Consider the following 19,199-nt stretch of genomic DNA (forward strand, 5'->3'; position numbering starts at 1 on the left):
AGCAACAACGATGAGAAGAGGCGGAGAATTTCATGATGTGGTACAAGAGTAACATGGACCAAACGAAGGAGATGATCATGGGCTTCAGGAGGACCAGGAACGACCACTCTCCACTACACATCAACACCTCTGTAGTGGAGAGGACCAAGTTCTTTGGAGTTCACTTAGTGACCTATCGTGGACACAAAAAATCTACACTTGTCAGGAAGGCCCAACAGAGACTGCACTTCCTGAGAAGACTGAAGTAAGCAAGGCTACCAGCCACCATTATGTCAACCTTCTACAGGAGCTCTATCCAGAGCATCCTGGCCAGCTGCATCACAGTGTGGAACGGTCGGTGCAGTGAAATGGATCGGAACGTCAATCCACAGGACCATGAGTGGCAGAGAGGATCACAGGAGTCTCCCTCCTCTACCACACCCCCCCCCCCCCCAATGCACGTGATGTACTGGATCATTATCTGAAGATGGAGTGCAAAACCATTGATCATCCACCCCACCCACAGCATCTTCCAGCCTGAAGAACAGCTTCTTCCCACGGGCAGTGAGAACACTGAACAACCAAAGGAACTGCTCACATTCACCCTCATATTCATGAAAAAATATTTATTTATTTGTATCTATGAATACTTGTCCTGCACGTGTATTGTTTGTTTGTACGTGTGTTATGTCTGAATGTTTTGCACCAAGAACTGGAGAACCTTGTTTCATCAGGTGGTACTTGTACAATCAGAGGACAATAAAATTGACTTCGAACCGTAGAATATTGCAGCACAGAAAACAGGCCCTTGGAACTTCTAGTCTGTTCCAAACCATTTTTCTGCCTGGTCCCACTGACCTGTACCCAGTCCATAGCCCTCCATACCCCACCCCATCCCATCCATGTTCCTGTCCAAATTCTTCTTCAGTGTTAAAATTGAGCCTGCATTCAACTAGCAGCTCCTTCCACACTCTCACCACCCGCTATGCGAAGAACTTTCCCCTAAACGTTTTTCCCTTTCACCCTTAACCCATGTCTTCTGGTTATAACTCACACACTCTCAGTGGAAAAACCCCATCTCCAATTCTCTTTCTGTTCCCCTCATAATTTTAAATAACTCCATCAAATCTCCCCTCATTCTTCTACACTCCAGGGAATAAAGTCCGAACCTGTTTAACCTTTCCCTGTAACGCAGTTCCTGAAGACACTGCAACGTCCGAGTAAATCTTCTCTGCAGTATCCATTTGGTCCATCAAACCACAGTTGCAGCAGCCAATACCACAATGGTATAGTTCAATGAAGATTGATTAGTGCGTTTCATAAATGACTTGTTAAAGATTTATACACATGCAGAAAATTATAATCAGAAAAAATGGAAAAGGATCGAAAAGGAACCTTGGAAAGGCCGTGGGATGAATTCACTGCAGAAAAGATTTTCAGGAGGAGGACAGGAACGAGTTGAATGGGCCGAGTGGCGCGGTACCGTCAGCGCCCGCAGTGCGTGCCGCTCCGCCAAGGAAGGGGGCGCTCCAGTGGCAACATCTCCTGGGCCGGATAGGGGGCGATGTCTCCCGGCGCTCCACACATCACCGCGACGCGGCCGGGAACAAGGTGGCGGCGAGAAATTGAGGCCGAGGCTTGGAGGCCTAGGCGGAGGTTGGAGAGAGAAGGGCCGTGGGGGTCCGGCAGGAGCTTGGGATGGGTCCGTGGCGAGGGGGTGGACTGGTGACGGGGCCGAAGGGTGGAGGGAAGGGAGGGTGATCAGAGCGAAGGTCCGGGCCAGAGGGGACACCCTCCCAATGCGCGATCCCACCCCTCACTCCCCCCTACACCCTCACCCCTCAACACCCCTACAACCCCCTCAACAACCCTTCACTCCCCCTACACCCTCACCCCTCAACACCCCCTACAACCCCCTCAACAACCCTTCACTCCCCCTACACCCTCACCCCTCAACACCCCCTACAACCCCCTCAACAACCCTTCACTCCCCCTACACCCTCACCCCTCAACACCCCCTACAACCCCCTCAACAACCCTTCACTCCCCCTACACCCTCACCCCTCAACACCCCCTACAACCCCCTCAACAACCCTTCACTCCCCCTACACCCTCACCCCTCAACACCCCCTACAACCCCCTCAACAACCCTTCACTCCCCCTACACCCTCACCCCTCAACACCCCCTACAACCCCCTCAACAACCCTTCACTCCCCCTACACCCTCACCCCTCAACACCCCCTACAACCCCCTCAACAACCATTCACTCCCCCTACACCCTCACCCCTCAACAAACACCCCCTACAACCCCCTCAACAACCCTTCACTCCCCCTACACCCTCACCCCTCAACACCCCCTACAACCCCCTCAACAACCCTTCACTCCCCCTACACCCTCACCCCTCAACACCCCCTACAACCCCCTCAACAACCCTTCACTCCCCCTACACCCTCACCCCTCAACAAACACCCCCTACAACCCCCTCAACAACCCTTCACTCCCCCCTACACCCTCACCCCTCAACACCCCCTACAACCCCCTCAACAACCCTTCACTCCCCCTACACCCTCACCCCTCAACACCCTCAACAACCCTTCACTCCCCCTACACCCTCACCCCTCAACACCCCCTACAACCCCCTCAACAACCCTTCACTCCCCCTACACCCTCACCCCTCAACAAACACCCCCTACAACCCCCTCAACAACCCTTCACTCCCCCCTACACCCTCACCCCTCAACACCCCCTACAACCCCCTCAACAACCCTTCACTCCCCCTACACACCGTCACCCCTCAACACCCCCTACAACCCCTTCAACAACCTTCACTCCCCCGACACACCGTCTCCCCTCAACACCCCCTACAACCCCCTCAACAACGCTTCACTCCCCCCTACACACCCTCACCTCTAAACACACCCTACAACCCCCTCAACAACCCTTCACTCCCCCTACACACCCTCACCCATCAACACCCCCTACATCCCCCTCAACAACGCTTCACTCCCCCTACACACCCTCACCTCTAAACACCCCCTACAACCCCCTCAACAACCCTTCACTCCCCCTACTCACCCTCACCCATCAACACCCCCTACATCCCCCTCAACAACCCTTCACTCCCCCTACACACCCTCACTCCTCAACACCCGCTACATCCCCCTCAACAACCCTTCACTTCCCTTACACACCCTCACCCCTCAACACCCCCTACAACCCCCTCAACAACCCTTCACTCCCCCTACACCCTCACCCCTCAACACCCCCTACAACCCCCTCAACAACCCTTCACTCCCCCTACACCCTCACCCCTCAACACCCCCTACAACCCCCTCAACAACCCTTCACTCCCCCTACACCCTCACCCCTCAAAACCCCCTACAACCCCCTCAACAACCTTCACTCCCCCGACACACCGTCACCCCTCAACACCCCCTACAACCCCCTCAACAACGCTTCACTCCCCCTACACACCCTCACTTCTAAACACACCCTACAACCCCCTCAACAACCCTTCAATCCCCCCTACACACCCTCACCCCTCAACGCCCCCTACAACCCCTTCAACAACCCTTCACTCACCCCTACACCCTCACCCCTCAACACCCCCTACAACCCCCTCAACAACCCTTCACTCCCCCGACACACCCTCAACCCTCAACACCCCCTACAACCCCCTCAACAACCCTTCATTCCCCCTACACCCTCACCCCTCAACATCCCCTACAAACCCCTCAACAACCCTTCACTCCCCCTACACACCCTCAACCATCAACACCCCCTACATCCCCCTCAACAACGCTTCACTCCCCCTACACACCCTCACCTCTAAACACCCCCTACAACCCCCTCAACAACCCTTCACTCCCCCTACTCACCCTCACCCATCAACACTCCCTACATGCCCCTCAACAACCCTTCACTCCCCCTACACACCCCCATTCCGCTCAACACCCCCTACATCCCCTCAACAACCCTTCATTCCCCCTCGACACCCCCTACATCCCCCTCAACAACCCTTCACTCCCCCTACACACCCTCACCCCTCAACACCCGCTACATCCCCCTCAACAACCCTTCACTTCCCTTACACACCCTCACCCCTCAACACCCCCTACATTCCCCTCAACAACCCTTCACTCCCCCTCTACACACCCCAATTCCCCTCACCCCTCAACCCACTCAATAACCCCTCACCCCCCTCAGCACCTCACTTCCCCTACACCCCTCTCACTTCCCCCACCCCCTCACTCCCCAATACAACACCCTCAACAACCCCTCACTCTCCTCAGCCCCTCTCTCCCCCATACGCCCTCACCCCTCAACACCCCCTACAGTCCCCTCAACAACCCCTTGCCCCTCACTCCCCCTACATACCCCCACTCCCCCTACATACCCCCACTCCCCCATACACCCCCATTACCTCCTCAATAACCCCCCTCAGCTCCTCACTCCCCCTACACCCCCCACCTCTTCCTCACTCCCCTATAAACGCCTATCTCCCTCACCCCTCAACACCCCCTACACCCCCTCAACCACCCCTCTGCCCCTCACTCCCCATACACCCCCCTGCACCCCCATCCACCCCCCTGCACCCCCATCCACCCCCCTGTACCCCCATCCACCCCAATCCACCCCTCAACCCTCTCTACATCCTCCTCAACACCCCCTCACCCCTTCAACACCTCCCTACACCCCCTCACTCCCCTACAATCCCTCACCCCCTTTATACCCCCATACACCTCTCAACAACCCCTCACCCCCTGTACACCCCATACACCCTCTCAACAACCCCTCACCCCCTCTACACCCTCAATACCCCCCACTACAACCTCTCATCCCCTACCCACTATACACCCCCTCTACATCCCCAACAACCCCTCAACCCCCTACACCCCCTACAATCCCTCACCCACCTACACCCCCTCAACACCCTCCTCTACAACCTTTCACACCCCTATAACCCCTCTACACCCCCCTCTACAACCCTATACCCCCTACAACCCATCACTCCCCTACACCCTCCTCTACAACCCCTCATCCCCTAGACCCCCTCACCCCCTTCTGCAGCCCTTCACCCCCACCCACCTACCCCTCTGCAGCCCTCTCACCCCGCTACACCCTCTTCACCCCTCTCTACACCTCCCTTACACCCTACAGCTCCCTCACCCCCTCCCTCTACACCCCCAATACCCACCTCACCCCCTACACCCTGCACCCCCATTCACCCCCTACACCTCCCTCTACACCCCTACTTACCCCCTACACCTCCTTCACTTCCTCTACACTCACCCTAAACCCCACTAATGCTCCTCTCTACACTCCCCATGGCCTCTCACCCCTACATTCCCCCACCCCTCTCTACACCCCCCTCGCACCCTGCACCCCCTTGCCCCCTCACCACCTACACTCTCCTTACCCCTTACATCCCCCTCACCCCCATACAGCCTCTACATACCCCCTCTCACCCTCCTCTACACCTCCCTAACCTCCCTAGATCCTCTACACCCCTCACTCCCTAGACCCCCTCACCTCTATACCCCTTCACCCTCCTCACCCCCTCTACACCTGCTCGCACCATCTACTCCCCCTCTTCACTCCTCTTTCCCCCTCTATACCCCTTTCTTGCCCTTCTATACCCCTTCACCCCTCTGTTGCACCCTTCTACACTCCCTTTACCACCTTCTGCCCCTCCCACCCCCTCTTTGCCTCCTTTACTACATGGGCATTCATTTCCCAAATATAGCCGTTAGCCTCTCGTGAATATTCTCTGTCCCCTCATCGCATTGCCCCACCACATTCTCTATTCTTCTTTAATCCTCTCCCACTCTCCAAGAGGCTCCAAGTGAACTGTGGACATCAGGGATGGGAGCTGGGTTGGTGGACGAAGTGGAGGAGAGCTGGAACAGGTGGTGAGAAGCAAGAGCTGAGTGGATGGGAGAGTAAAACTCTCCACTACCTGGGAAACCCCTGTAACATGCAGCCTTCATTCTGGCCGGCAGGAAATCTCTCTGCCCATGAACGTAGCAGGTGCGTGAAGAATACCAATCTCACCCAGAACCATGTCTACAAACTGGGAGGTTCCAACTCCCTTCGAAGGGCCTGCTCTTGTCAATTGGTGCAGACAAATCCTCCGAGGTTTCCTCCTTACACTTCTCTATCTCTTCGTAGTCAACGTTCGGTGAGTTGCAAAATCTCTCTCGCTCTCCTTCCAGCCTGGAACCCCCGATGGAGACTATCCAGATCATGAACATACAAACTTGACCCCTCGAGCCTATCCCTGTGATCGCTCCTGGGCTGTCTCTTCCTCAATCTACCAACATCCTTCCAGTGATCTGGTCTCCACTACCCTGAGGGGCAGGGGTCTGTAGAGCTTTGTCACCTCCTGCACAAAGAAATTTCGGTTGCAGGTTAATGGGACCAGACACAGAGTAGATGGGCTGAAGGGCATGCTTCTGTGCAGTAGTGTTGTACGATTCAAGGTGAGGCAATAGCCCTTATGCCTTGGGGATCTTGTTCTTCAGAACAAGGACATACCTGAGATGCCAGACACACCAGGGAGATTGCAGGCGCTGGAGTGGGAAGGCCAATGCAGCCCACCAGAGGAACTGAGCAGGTTGAGCTTCATCAGTGGGAGGGGAAGACCAGTTGACGTTTTGAGCCGGCATTCTTCATCAGGGCCAAGAAGAGTGGGTACAGAGAGACAAGGCTGGGAGGGCTGAGGGAAGGGATTGGCCAACCAGGCAGAGATTAAGCATGGTGTGCTTTTACTTAGCTGGTCGTCAGGTGGGGAAAGGAAGTGGGGGAATCAGAACACAAAAGGAGACCCCTCCTGATTATAGTCTCTGCAACACCCTTCATGTTTTTGTCTTCCAGATTAGCCGACATGTTAACGTTGAATGAGGCAAAAAATTCAGGTCTGTTACTGCTTTGTTCTACAATTCCCTACCATAATGTGGTGAAGGAGTGGCTGCGAAGGGAGTTTACTTGCACTGTTTGTGTCCTGTGAGTGTATGATGGGACAGTGTGGAGGGGCTTCATTCTGTCTGACCCTGGGACCGCATGATGGGATGGTGTGGAGGGAACTTCACACTGTCTGAGCCCAGGAGTGTGTGATGGGACGATGTGGAGGGAGCTTCATTCTGTCTGACCTCGGGAGCGCATGATGGGACAGTGCAGAGAGAGCTTCACACTGTCTGACCCTGGGAGTGTGTGATGGGGTGATGTGGAGGGAGCTTCATTCTGTCTGACCCTGGGAGCACATGATGGGATGATGCGGAGGGAGCTTCACTCTGTGTCTGCCCTGGGAGTGTGTGATGGGACGGTGCGGAGGGAGCTTCACCCTGTTTGTGACCCTGGGAGTGTGTGATGGGACAATGTGGTGGGAGCTTCATTCTGTGTCTGACCTCTACCTTGTTCCTGCTGGTTGCAAGGTTCTAAACCTGGTTCTCTGTTCTTGGAGAATCTGCTCTTGATTGTCCTGAATCTGGGGGAATTAGACTGATTATTAATGGTGGTGATGTGGGGGGGTCACAGTCTCACCGCTGGCCTGATGTGGATGGATAGGTGTCACCTCCTCTCTCCTGCTTCTCCCTGCAGCCAGTTCATTGCCAGCCACGCCGTGCTGGCAGAGGGAACAGTTTGTCGTGGCCGGAGAATGTAAGAAGTGTACGCTGTTTGAGGTGGTGAGTACCAGGAGTTGTGGGGGAGGGAGGGCTGTGTTAGGGAGTGGGGCAAGGTGGAGGGACAACAACAGGGCAGGGTGTTGGGGTGGGGGGGGGGGAAATTATTGACCATGAAGGTGCAGGGTCCAGATGAGGGATGGACAGGAGGAGAGGGATAAAGGGAGAGTGAGTGGGCAGAACCATGGGCCACCTTTGTGCTCTCCACGGTGCTGAAGGTGAGATGGTCTTCTCAACGCTGCCTCGTGTTCTTCTGCACAGAAAACCATCTTTGCGTGTGTCAAGACTGGCTTTGCAATGAAGATAGACTGTCCCACTTCGCAGAGGGAAGAGTATAAAAGGTAAGGGGCCCCCATCCCCTTCTCCCTCCCTGCCCCCTTCTTGTTCTACTCTACTCCCCCTCCCTGCCCCCCCTCCCTGCCCCCTTCTACCACTGCTCCCTTCCCCCTTTCTGCCCCCTTCTCCTGGTTCCCCCTTCCCCTGCCCCGCTGCCTCATTCTCACTTCCTGCTCCCATCATTCACTGCCAGTCCGTTACCCCGGGACCTAAGTTGAATTTTACAGCAGGGAAACAGGCTCTTCATCCCATCTTGTCTGTGCTAGTCACTCTTGTCTCCATTCCTCTAAACCTCCCCATCAACATACCCGTCCAAATGCCTTTTACATGTTACAAATGTCCCCACCTCTATAACCCCCTCTAGGAGCTCATTCCATACCCCCAACACCCACTTGGAAGGACAGGTGACCTCCTCAGATCCTTTTCCCCTCTCACCTTAAATGTGTCCACTAGTTTTAGACCACTCTCCCACACTGGGGTAAAGATGGGATAAATTTTATTGTCATACACTTAAGTACAGGGCACAGACATACCAACATTCCTACTAGCTGCAGGTACACAAGATGCACCAAGTACAATGAAGTAAATTAAACTACCACAATGTTATCGGACAGAAAAAGATATCATACAAAATAATACACATATATACATTTATTACGTAAACAGTAAATGGTTGAGCACTGAGGGGTGTGGTAGGACAGAGGGATCTGGGAAAACAGGTACATCATTCCTTGAAAGTGGTGTCACAGGTAGATAGGGTTGTAAAGAGCTTTTGGCACATTGACCTTCATAAATCAAAGTATTGAGGACAGGAATTGGGATGTTATGGTAAAGTTGTACAAGACATTGGTGAGGCCAAATCTGGAGTATTGTGTGCAGTTTTGGTCACCTAATGACAGGAAAGATCTCTTTAAGATAGAAAGAGTGCTCAGAATATTTACTAGGATGTTGCCCAGAATTCAGGAACTGAGTTACAGGGAAAGGTTAAACAGGTTTGATATTTATTCCCTGGTGCATAGAAAAATTAGGGGAGATTTGATAGAGTTTAAAATTAAGAGGGGGATAGATTTCAGATTTGTTGTCAGAGTACAGACATGACCTCACGTACAACCCTGAGATTCTTTTTCTGTGGGCGAAACAGAATTACTACTTATTTGTAGTGCAAAATAAAATTGTACACACATAAAACATGGAAACAAATAAAGAACTGTAAACAGATAATGAATGTAAATAAATTGTTCAATACAGAGAGAATAAAGAAAATCAATAAAGTGGACATGTCAGAGTCCCAGATTGAGTTTGTTGTTGAGGAGTCTGATGGTGGATGGGTAACACCTGTTCCCGAATCTGGTGGGTGTGAGTCTTGTGGCACCGAGACCTCTTTCCAGACGGCAGCAGCGAGAACAGTGTGTGCTGGGTGGTACGGGTCCTTGATGATTGGTTCTGTTCTCCAACAGCAGTGCTCCCTGTAGATGTTCTTGATAGTGGGGAGGGGCTCCGTCCACTACCTTTTGGTGGGCTTTACATTCTGGTGTCCCCATACCAGACAGGTCAGTACACTTTCTGTAGAAATTTGCCAGTGTTTCTGTCATTACCAAACCTCCGCAAGCTCCTGAGGAAGGAGAGGCACTGACGTGATTTCTTCACGATACCATTAGTGGGTTGGGTCCATGAAAGATCCTCCGAGATAGTGACTTCCAAGAGACAAAATTTGCTCGCCCTCTCCACCTCTGACCCGCAGTGTTCACTGGATCGAACACCTCTGGCTTTCCCTTCCTCAAATCAACAATCAGCTCCTTAGTTTTGGTGACAGTGAGTGTGAGGTTGTTGTTAGATCATCATTCAGCCAAGTTTTCAATCTTCCTCTTGTACGCTGACTCATCACCTTCTTTATAACAACCCACTAGCCTGGTATCGTCGGCAAATTTGTAGATGGTGTTACTGTCATACCGAGTAACGCAGTCATACGTATAAAGTGAGTCGAGCAGGGGGCTAAGAACGCAGCCCTGTGGTGCTCCAGTACTGATGGAGATTGTGGAGGAGATATTCTTACCAATCCTCACTGATGGCGGTAATACTCACTGAGGGTAGGAAGATACAAACCAGGTTAAGGGTAAAAGGGGAAAAATTTAGGGGGAATGTTGGGGAGAATTTCTACTCACAGAGAGTGGTAGGAGTGTGGAACGAGCTGCCAGCTGAAGTGGTGAATGCAGGCTCAATTTTAACATTTAACGAGAATGTGGACAATTTTAACATTTAACGAGAATGTGGACAGGTACGTGGATGGGAGGGATATGGACTGGGTGCAGGTCAGTGGGACTGGGCAGGATAATAGTTCGGAAGTGACTAAATGGGCTGAAGGTTCTGTTTTCTGTGCTGTAATGTTCTATAGATAGATAGAACCAGAGAGAGATAGCTCAGAAACAGGCCCTTTGTCCCAGCTAGTTTGTACTGAACTTTTGTTCTGCCTATCCCTAATGACATGCATTCGAATCAATAAATATTCACAACAGACAAAGTGAAGTTCAGTGATGATCCCAGAGTGGTATAGGCTACAGCAGTACGGGGAGATTCAAGATTCTGATAAATATGAATCAAATCATCCATTCAACTCATCAATGTCTCTCATGATGCTACAAAACTAGTTCCCACCCCCCACCCCCATTGGATACCTTATAACTCAAGCCTCTCAGTTCCTAGACACATTGCCCTTGTACCCTGACCTCCCACACCCAGCCCCCACAGTGCTGGGTCCCAGCTCCCATTCTCATTGCCCTTGTGCCACCTTCCCCACACAGTGAGGGATACCAGTTCCCCTCCCCCTCCCCCACAGAACGGGGTCCCAGCTCCAGTTCTCACTGCCCTGTCTCTCCCCCTCCCCCACAGTGCCACAGTGAGGGGTCCCAGCTCCAGTTTTCACTGCCCTGTCACTTCCCCCCCCCCACACACAGTGAGGGGACCCAGTTACCATTCTCACTGCTCCTGTCCCCCCCCCTCTGCCCCACAGCGAGGGGTCCCAGATCATTCTCACTGCCCCATTTCCACCCCCCCACAGAATGGGGTCCCAGCTCCAGTTCTCACTGCCCCTGCCCCCCGACCCCCCTCACACTGTGGGGTCCCAGCATCAGTTCTCCCTGCCCATGTTCCCCCTTTCCCCCCCCACCCCACAGTTGAGGGGTCCCAGCTCATCTCCTCCTCCCTCACAGAATGTTGTCCCAGCTCCAGTTCTCAGTGCCCCGTTCCCCCCCCCCACCCACCCCACAGTGAGGGGTCCCAGCTCCCATTCTCACTGCCCCTGTTCCCCCCTTCCCCCCACAGCGAGGGGTCCTGGCTCCCATTCTCACTGCCCCTGTTCCCCCTCCTCCCACAGTGAGGGGTCTCAGCTCCGGTTCTCACTACTCCTCTCCCCCACAGTGAGGGGTCGCAGTTTCCATTCTCACTGCCCCTGTCCCCCCACACCACCACAGTGAGTGGTCCCAGTTCCCCTTCCCCACCCCACAGCATAGGGTACCAGCTCCCGTTCTCATTGCCCCTCCCCCCCAGTGAGTGGTCCATTTCCATTTTCACTACTCCTGCTCAACCACTCCCCCCACCCCACAGTGAGGGGTTCCAGTTCCCATTCTTACTGCCCCTGTTCTCCCCCTCCCCCCCACAGTGAGGGGTTCCAGATCCCATTCTCACTGCCCCTGTTTCCCCCCCCCCCCATGGTGAGGAGTCCCAGCTCCTGTTCTCACTGTCCCTGCTTCCCCCTCCCCCACAGCGAGGGGTCCTGGCTCCCATTCTCACTGCCCCTGTTCCCCCTCCTCCCACAGTGAGGGGTCTCAGCTCCGGTTCTCACTACTCCTCTCCCCCACAGTGAGGGGTCGCAGTTTCCATTCTCACTGCCCCTGTCCCCCCACACCACCACAGTGAGTGGTCCCAGTTCCCCTTCCCCACCCCACAGCATAGGGTACCAGCTCCCATTCTCATTACCACTGTTCTCCTCCTCCCCCCCCCCCCCCGAGTGAGGGGTTATTGCTCGTTTTCACTGCCCCTGCCCTCCCATTCCCCCCCCCCACAGTGAGGGTTCGCAGCTCCTGTTCTCAGTGCCCCTATCCACGCATCTCCCCCCACAGCGAGGGGTCCCAGTTCCCACTCTCACTACCCCTATTCCCCCCCACAGTGAGGGGTCGCAATTTCCATTCTCACTGCCCCTGTCCCCCCACCCCACCACAGTGAGTGGTCCCAGTTCCCCTTCCCCACCCCCACAGCATGGGGTACCAGCTCCCGTTCTCATTGCCACTTCTCCTCCCCCCCCCCCAGTGAGGGGTTATTGCTCGTTTTCACTGCCCCTGCCCTCCCATTCCCCCCCCCCCCACAGTAAGGGTTCGCAGCTCCTGTTCTCAGTGCCCCTGTCCACACATCTCCCCCCCACAGCGAGGGGTCCCAGCTCCCATTCTCACTGCTCCTGTCATTCCCCCCACAGTGAGGGGTCCCAGCTCCCATTCTCACTGCCCCTGTCCCCCTCTCCCACAGCACGGGGTCCCAGCTCCCATTCTCACTGCCGCTGTTTTTCCCAACCCCTCTCCCTTGCAGCTGCAGGTCAGCCTCAATGGAGGAGACCCTCTTCTGGCGCTTCGAAGGCACCGTGATCTCACTGGCCGCAGTCTTTGCTGCCCTGGTTGTGCTGCGTCAGAGGGCGCTTGACCGCCTGGCTTCAGAGAAGGTCCGCAAGCAGATAGAATCGATCTGAGACCGGGAGAAAGGCGATGAGATGGCTGAGGATGGTGGGGGGGGGGATCAGGACATACCAGCTGCCGAGCGCAGATCCTCCCAGTGGATACACCGCTGAGCATGCTGCACTTGTACCTGTGGACAGCGCCACTAAGACTGTACTGACAGGCATGGCGTCTTGTGATTCGACTGGGGTCTGCATATTGACTGATGCGCCCACTCTGTGCTGAAACAGTGTTACCTCAATGTACAATACAGATGAAGATGGTGTCTCTTGCAGCTCACAGTTTCCATGAGTTGAATATTAATTGTAAACCTGTCCCCAGCATGGGGCACAGGGAGCTTCACTCTGTGACTGTCCTGGGAGTGTGTGAGTGTGTGCGGGGATGGTGTGGAGGGAGCTTCACTCTGTGTATGACCCCAGGAGTGAGTGATGGGACGGTGCTAAGGGAGCTTCACTCTGAGTCTGACCCTGGGGGTGTGTGATGGGACAGTGCAGAGGGAGCTTCACTCTGTGCCTGACCCGTGTGTGATGGGACTGTGAGGAGATTTAACTCTGATTGATGATGCCCTCCCTATCTCTCCTTGCCAGCCCTTGACGTCAGGTGTGGGAAGGGATCACCAGCAAACACACTGAGCAAATATGATAACTGTCAACGTGGGGTGGGGGGAGATGGTCTATCTCTTCCTCTACTGTGGGGAGTGGTGGGGAAGAGGGACACGGTGGTGTGGGGGTGGTTAAGAGAACGGGGCTCCTGTTGAGGTGAGGGGGTGAGTGTGAGAGGGGGTCCCACGGGGATGGTGTGGAGAAGAGCTCCTGTGGGGGTAACGTCTCCCTCTCCCAGAGCCCCCACCCCTTAGAAATCCTGAATTCCCAGTCTCCCACGACCAGTTTGCTTCAGTCGTGCGCCCCCACCTCGCCAGACCGTTCGGCCCAGAGAATAGATCCTGTATGGGATCATGCCCTGCAGTTCCCGTGTCGCCTTACCTTGAACAATCGGATCCGTGGGATCTTGCCGTGCTCCCGCTGCCGTTCTTCACAGCCTGTTCCCTCTCCCGCCCCCATCCTCCCCTCCACGGCCGGTAATCAGATAACGGGACATCCCGCACTGGGAGCCTCGCCTCTGACGAACACTGTCCGTCACCCCGAGTCGTTCGCTGGGTGATGGATGGGACGGGTAAACACCGCCGGAGGAGGGGCCGAGCCTTATCGCACCTCCAGCCGCCCGTCTGCGTATCGCCCCGCGCAGGAGTGATGGAAGAGCGGGGAGTATAAGTGTGAGGAGCCCCTCCGGTTGAACACACCGGCGGCGGGATGAAGGCGGCTTCTCGAGTCTGGCTTCTACTACTCCTCCCAGCTATGGGGCACGGGGCTGGGCAATGCTTCCTGGACGGGGCAGGTACGGCACCTTCCCCCGTCTCTCCGTGAGGCTGTGGTTGGCAACCCCCTCCCGTGCTGCCCGTCCTGGGATGCATCCAAGGTTCAGCGACCGGGATAGTCAGGGAAATAGAGGGTTACGGAGACCGGGAGGGATGTAGGGACTGGAGGGGGTTACGGAGACAGGGAGGGATGTAGGGACTGGAGGGGGTTACGGAGACAGGGAGGGATGTAGGGACTGGAGGGGGTTACGGAGACCGGGAGTGATGTAGGGACTGGAGGGGGTTACGAGATAGGGAGGGATGTAGGGACTGGAGGGGGTTACGGAGACCGGGAGGGATGTAGGGACTGGAGGGGGTGTAGGGACTGGAGGGGGTTACGGAGACAGGGAGGGATGTAGGGACTGGAGGGGGTTACGGAGACAGGGAGGGATGTAGGGACTGGAGGGGGTTACGGAGACAGGGAGGGATGTAGGGACTGGAGGGGGTTACGGAGACAGGGAGGGATGTAGGGACTGGAGGGGGTTACGGAGACCGGGAGTGATGTAGGGACTGGAGGGGGTTACGAGATAGGGAGGGATGTAGGGACTGGAGGGGGTTACGGAGACCGGGAGGGATGTAGGGACTGGAGGGGGTGTAGGGACTGGAGGGGGTGTAGGGACTGGAGGGGGTTACGGAGACAGGGAGGGATGTAGGGACTGGAGGGGGTTACGGAGACAGGGAGGGATGTAGGGACTGGAGGGGGTTACGGAGACAGGGAGGGATGTAGGGACTGGAGGGGGTTACAGAGACAGGGAGGGATGTAGGGACTGGAGGGGGTTACGGAGACAGGGAGGGATGTAGGGACTGGAGGGGGTTACGGAGACAGGGAGGGATGTAGGGACTGGAGGGGGTTACGGAGACAGGGAGGGATGTAGGGACTGGAGGGGGTTACGGAGACCGAGAGTGATGTAGGGACTGGAGGGGGTTACGGAGACCGGGAGGGATGTAGGGACTGGAGGGGGTTACGGAGACAGGGAGGGATGTAGGGACTGGAGGGGGTTACGGAGACAGGGAGGGATGTAGGGACTGGAGGGGGTTACGGAGACAGGGAGGGATGTAGGGACTGGAGGGGGTTACGGAGACAGGGAGGGATGTAGGGACTGGAGGGGGTTACGGAGACCGGGAGTGATGTAGGGACTGGAGGGGGTTACGAGATAGGGAGGGATGTAGGGACTGGAGGGGGTTACGGAGACCGGGAGGGATGTAGGGACTGGAGGGGGTGTAGGGACTGGAGGGGGTTACGGAGACAGGGAGGGATGTAGGGACTGGAGGGGGTTACGGAGACAGGGAGGGATGTAGGGACTGGAGGGGGTTACGGAGACAGGGAGGGATGTAGGGACTGGAGGGGGTTACGGAGACAGGGAGGGATGTAGGGACTGGAGGGGGTTACGGAGACCGGGAGTGATGTAGGGACTGGAGGGGGTTACGAGATAGGGAGGGATGTAGGGACTGGAGGGGGTTACGGAGACCGGGAGGGATGTAGGGACTGGAGGGGGTGTAGGGACTGGAGGGGGTTACGGAGACAGGGAGGGATGTAGGGACTGGAGGGGGTTACGGAGACAGGGAGGGATGTAGGGACTGGAGGGGGTTACGGAGACAGGGAGGGATGTAGGGACTGGAGGGGGTTACGGAGACAGGGAGGGATGTAGGGACTGGAGGGGGTTACGGAGACCGGGAGTGATGTAGGGACTGGAGGGGGTTACGAGATAGGGAGGGATGTAGGGACTGGAGGGGGTTACGGAGACCGGGAGGGATGTAGGGACTGGAGGGGGTTACGGAGACAGGGAGGGATGTAGGGACTGGAGGGGGTTACGGAGACAGGGAGGGATGTAGGGACTGGAGGGGGTTACAGAGACAGGGAGGGATGTAGGGACTGGAGGGGGTTACGGAGACCGGGAGGGATGTAGGGACTGGAGGGGGTTATGGAGACCGGGAGGGATGTAGGGACTGGAGGGGGTTACGGAGACAGGGAGGGATGTAGGGACTGGAGGGGGTTACGGAGACCGAGAGTGATGTAGGGACTGGAGGGGGTTACGGAGACCGGGAGGGATGTAGGGACTGGAGGGGGTTACGGAGACAGGGAGGGATGTAGGGACTGGAGGGGGTTACGGAGACAGGGAGGGATGTAGGGACTGGAGGGGGTTACGGAGACAGGGAGGGATGTAGGGACTGGAGGGGGTTACGGAGACAGGGAGGGATGTAGGGACTGGAGGGGGTTACGGAGATCGGGAATGATGTAGGGACTGGAGGTGGTGTAGGGACTGGAGGGGGTTACGGAGACAGGGAGGGATGTAGGGACTGGAGGGGGTTACGGAGACCGGGAGTGATGTAGGGACTGGAGGGGGTGTAGGGACTGGAGGGGGTTACGGAGACAGGGAGGGATGTAGGGACTGGAGGGGGTTACGGAGACAGGGAGGGATGTAGGGACTGGAGGGGGTTACGGAGACCGAGAGTGATGTAGGGACTGGAGGGGGTTACGGAGACAGGGAGGGATGTAGGGACTGGAGGGGGTTACGGAGACAGGGAGGGATGTAGGGACTGGAGGGTGTTACGGAGACAGGGAGGGATGTAGGGACTGGAGGGGGTGTAGGGACTGGAGGGGGTTACGGAGACAGGGAGGGATGTAGGGACTGGAGGGGGTTACGGAGACAGGGAGGGATGTAGGGACTGGAGGGGGTTACGGAGACCGAGAGTGATGTAGGGACTGGAGGGGGTTACGGAGACAGGGAGGGATGTAGGGACTGGAGGGGGTTACGGAGACAGGGAGGGATGTAGGGACTGGAGGGGGTTACGGAGACCGAGAGTGATGTAGGGACTGGAGGGGGTTACGGAGACAGGGAGGGATGTAGGGACTGGAGGGTGTTACGGAGACCGGGAGGGATGTAGGGACTGGAGGGGGTGTAGGGACTGGAGAGGGTTACGGAGACAGGGAGGGATGTAGGGACTGGAGGGGGTTACGGAGACAGGGAGGGATGTAGGGACTGGAGGGGGTTACGGAGACAGGGAGGGATGTAGGGACTGGAGGGGGTTACGGAGACCGGGAGGGATGTAGGGACTGGAGGGGGTTACGGAGACAGGGAGGGATGTAGGGACTGGAGGGGGTTACGGAGACCGGGAGTGATGTAGGGACTGGAGGGGGTTACGGAGACAGGGAGGGATGTAGGGACTGGAGGGGGTTACGGAGACAGGGAGGGATGTAGGGACTGGAGGGGGTTACGGAGACAGGGAGGGATGTAGGGACTGGAGGGGGTTACGGAGACAGGGAGGGATGTAGGGACTGGAGGGGGTGTAGGAGACAGGGAGGGTTGGAGGGGGTTATACCGAGAGAGAGGATGCGTCCCTGGGACTGGCGGTGGATCCGGTTCCCCCGTCTCCCTCCTTCTCCGCCAGCTCGGAGCCCCCATCTTCACGGCCATTCTGTCCGCAGCAACCTGCGAGCACCGGGGCGCCCAGCTGGAGATCGGAGACACTTGGATGAAGGAGGATTGTTATCAGTGCGTTTGTCTCAGTCCGTTTGGCGTCGGTTGTTGCGACAGGTGAGTCTCGGAACTGGGAACAGGACCAATCTTCCCTGCAGAGACCTGGACGCCTCCTTCATCACGTGCTCCGCGATCCTCCCTCACTCCCTCCCTCACTCGCTCCCTCACCCCCACCCCCTCCCTGATCGCGGGACGGTGCGGAGAGAGGGAGGGAGGGAGGTTGGAGTGTTAGGGGAAGGTGCGGAGTGGACGGGAGGGAGGGAGTGTGGAGGGAGAGCGTCTGCGAGGGGACGGGTGCGGAGGGAGTTTCACTCTGTGTCATTGCCCCTTCCCTCCAGCATCCAACAGCCTGTTGACTACCCTGAATGGTGTGAGGTCGTCCTGAGGCCCGACTCCTGCCAGCTGGAGGTGGTCATGAAAGCAAATCCCAGGATACCTTGCCTCGGCAAGTCCTTTGCCAGACGCCTCCTTCTCCCCAGAGCGAGGGTGGAAGAGAACCGCCGCTGGATCGAATGAAAGTGAACCCTGGGGTGGTATCGCTCACAGGAGATCCCTCCCCCACTGTGAGGTGACCCTGCATCTCAGCGTGCACTTCATTCCTGCTCCCGTCCACAAAGGCAGGGTCTGGTGAAACTTCAACCGGACATCAACTTTCCCCATGTCCATTACAATCCCCACCCCCCTCAGCTCTCCCCACGTCTCATTTCCTCGAGGTTTGATTCCCACCCCCCCCCATTTCCCCACCCCCTTCCTCCTGTTCTCTCTTCCCCCCATTTCCCTGTCCCCTTCCTCCTGTTCTCTCTTCCCCCCATTTCCCCATCCCCATTCCTCCTGTTCTCTCCCCCCATTTCCTCATTCCTCCTGTTTTCTTCCCCCATTTCCCCGTCGCCTTCCTCCTGTTTCTCTCCCCCATTTCCCCATCCTCTTCCTCCTGTTCTCTCCCCCATCCCCTTCCTCCTCTCTCCCCCATTTTCCCATCTCCTTTCTTCCTGTTCTCTCCCCATTTCACCATCCCCTTTTCTCCTGTTCTCTCTCCCTCCCCATTTCCCCATCCCCTTTCCTCCTGTTCTCTTCCCCGTCCCCTTTCCTCCTGTTCTCTTCTCCTCCCATTTCCCCGTTCCCTTTCCTCCTATTCTCACCCCCCCCACTTTCCCCTTCTCCTTCTCCCCTTTCTCTCTCCTCCCGTCTCCTTTCACAGAGCCAAAATTAATTAACACCTTTTGTTTGTTGGTCTAAACTTCCCATCCTCCCCACCCACCCTCCTTCTCTCCCCATCTCTATTCAGACACCTGTCTGCTTTTTACTTATACCTTGACTGTTCCTGTGGACACTGCAAGACCATCGAATGTGACAGCCCAGAAACAGGCCCTTCGGCCCTTCTCATCTGTGCCAAACCATATTGTTCTGCGTGATTCCACGGACCCACACCCAGTCCATATCCCTCCATACCCCTCCCTTCCAAATTCTGCTTAAATGTTAAAATTGAGCCCACATTCACCACTTCAGGGGGCAGCTCGTTCCACACTTTAACCACTCTCACCTTGAAGGTCCCCTTTCCCCTTTCACCCTTAACCCATGTTCTCTGGTTT

General features: G+C 56.3%; 3 protein-coding genes across 4 annotated transcripts; all 3 read left to right on the top strand.

The window, feature by feature from the left end:
• The first annotated feature begins 1,516 nt into the window (after positions 1 to 1,516).
• Positions 1,517 to 12,991, top strand: jtb (jumping translocation breakpoint). 2 transcript variants are annotated; one of them, XM_069940586.1, is made up of 6 exons: positions 1,517 to 1,635; positions 5,984 to 6,162; positions 6,858 to 6,898; positions 7,581 to 7,666; positions 7,925 to 8,004; positions 12,575 to 12,991. In XM_069940586.1, the coding sequence occupies exons 2-6, from the start codon at positions 6,044 to 6,046 to the stop codon at positions 12,729 to 12,731; spliced, it is 483 nt and encodes a 160-aa protein (XP_069796687.1). In that variant the 5' UTR covers positions 1,517 to 1,635; positions 5,984 to 6,043; the 3' UTR covers positions 12,732 to 12,991. The 2 variants fall into 2 exon arrangements, with proteins under 2 accessions (XP_069796687.1, XP_069796688.1); XM_069940587.1 differs by having other exon boundaries at positions 1,519 to 1,590.
• LOC138765438 (uncharacterized) lies at positions 3,038 to 5,120 on the top strand (the record flags this gene model as incomplete). Its single annotated transcript, XM_069942479.1, has 1 exon — positions 3,038 to 5,120. A coding segment is annotated over one exon (1,992 nt), but the record flags the coding sequence as incomplete, so codon positions are not given.
• An 886-nt stretch (positions 12,992 to 13,877) lies between the features above and the next one.
• Positions 13,878 to 18,383, top strand: LOC138765439 (prostate-associated microseminoprotein-like). Its single transcript, XM_069942480.1, has 3 exons — positions 13,878 to 13,946; positions 17,522 to 17,667; positions 17,949 to 18,383. The coding sequence occupies exons 1-3, from the start codon at positions 13,878 to 13,880 to the stop codon at positions 18,124 to 18,126; spliced, it is 393 nt and encodes a 130-aa protein (XP_069798581.1). The 3' UTR covers positions 18,127 to 18,383.
• The last annotated feature ends 816 nt before the right edge of the window (positions 18,384 to 19,199 follow it).

This window comes from Narcine bancroftii, chromosome 5, assembly GCF_036971445.1.
Source record: "Narcine bancroftii isolate sNarBan1 chromosome 5, sNarBan1.hap1, whole genome shotgun sequence".
Taxonomy (NCBI): Eukaryota; Metazoa; Chordata; class Chondrichthyes; order Torpediniformes; family Narcinidae; genus Narcine; species Narcine bancroftii.

What these genes read in the sequence shown, in the direction of transcription:
- jtb (XM_069940586.1), top strand. Translation starts at nt 6,044, where the DNA reads ATGTCTACAAACTGGGAGGTTCCAACTCCCTTCGAAGGGCCTGCTCTT. An exon ending in CTCTTCGTAGTCAACGTTCG is followed by an intron (nt 6,163 to 6,857) that starts GTGAGTTGCAAA and finishes TTTGTCTTCCAG; the next exon opens with ATTAGCCGACATGTTAACGT. An exon ending in AGTGTACGCTGTTTGAGGTG is followed by an intron (nt 7,667 to 7,924) that starts GTGAGTACCAGG and finishes TCTTCTGCACAG; the next exon opens with AAAACCATCTTTGCGTGTGT.
- LOC138765439 (XM_069942480.1), top strand. Translation starts at nt 13,878, where the DNA reads ATGGATGGGACGGGTAAACACCGCCGGAGGAGGGGCCGAGCCTTATCG. An exon ending in ACCTCCAGCCGCCCGTCTGC is followed by an intron (nt 13,947 to 17,521) that starts GTATCGCCCCGC and finishes CTTCTCCGCCAG; the next exon opens with CTCGGAGCCCCCATCTTCAC. An exon ending in GGCGTCGGTTGTTGCGACAG is followed by an intron (nt 17,668 to 17,948) that starts GTGAGTCTCGGA and finishes CCTTCCCTCCAG; the next exon opens with CATCCAACAGCCTGTTGACT.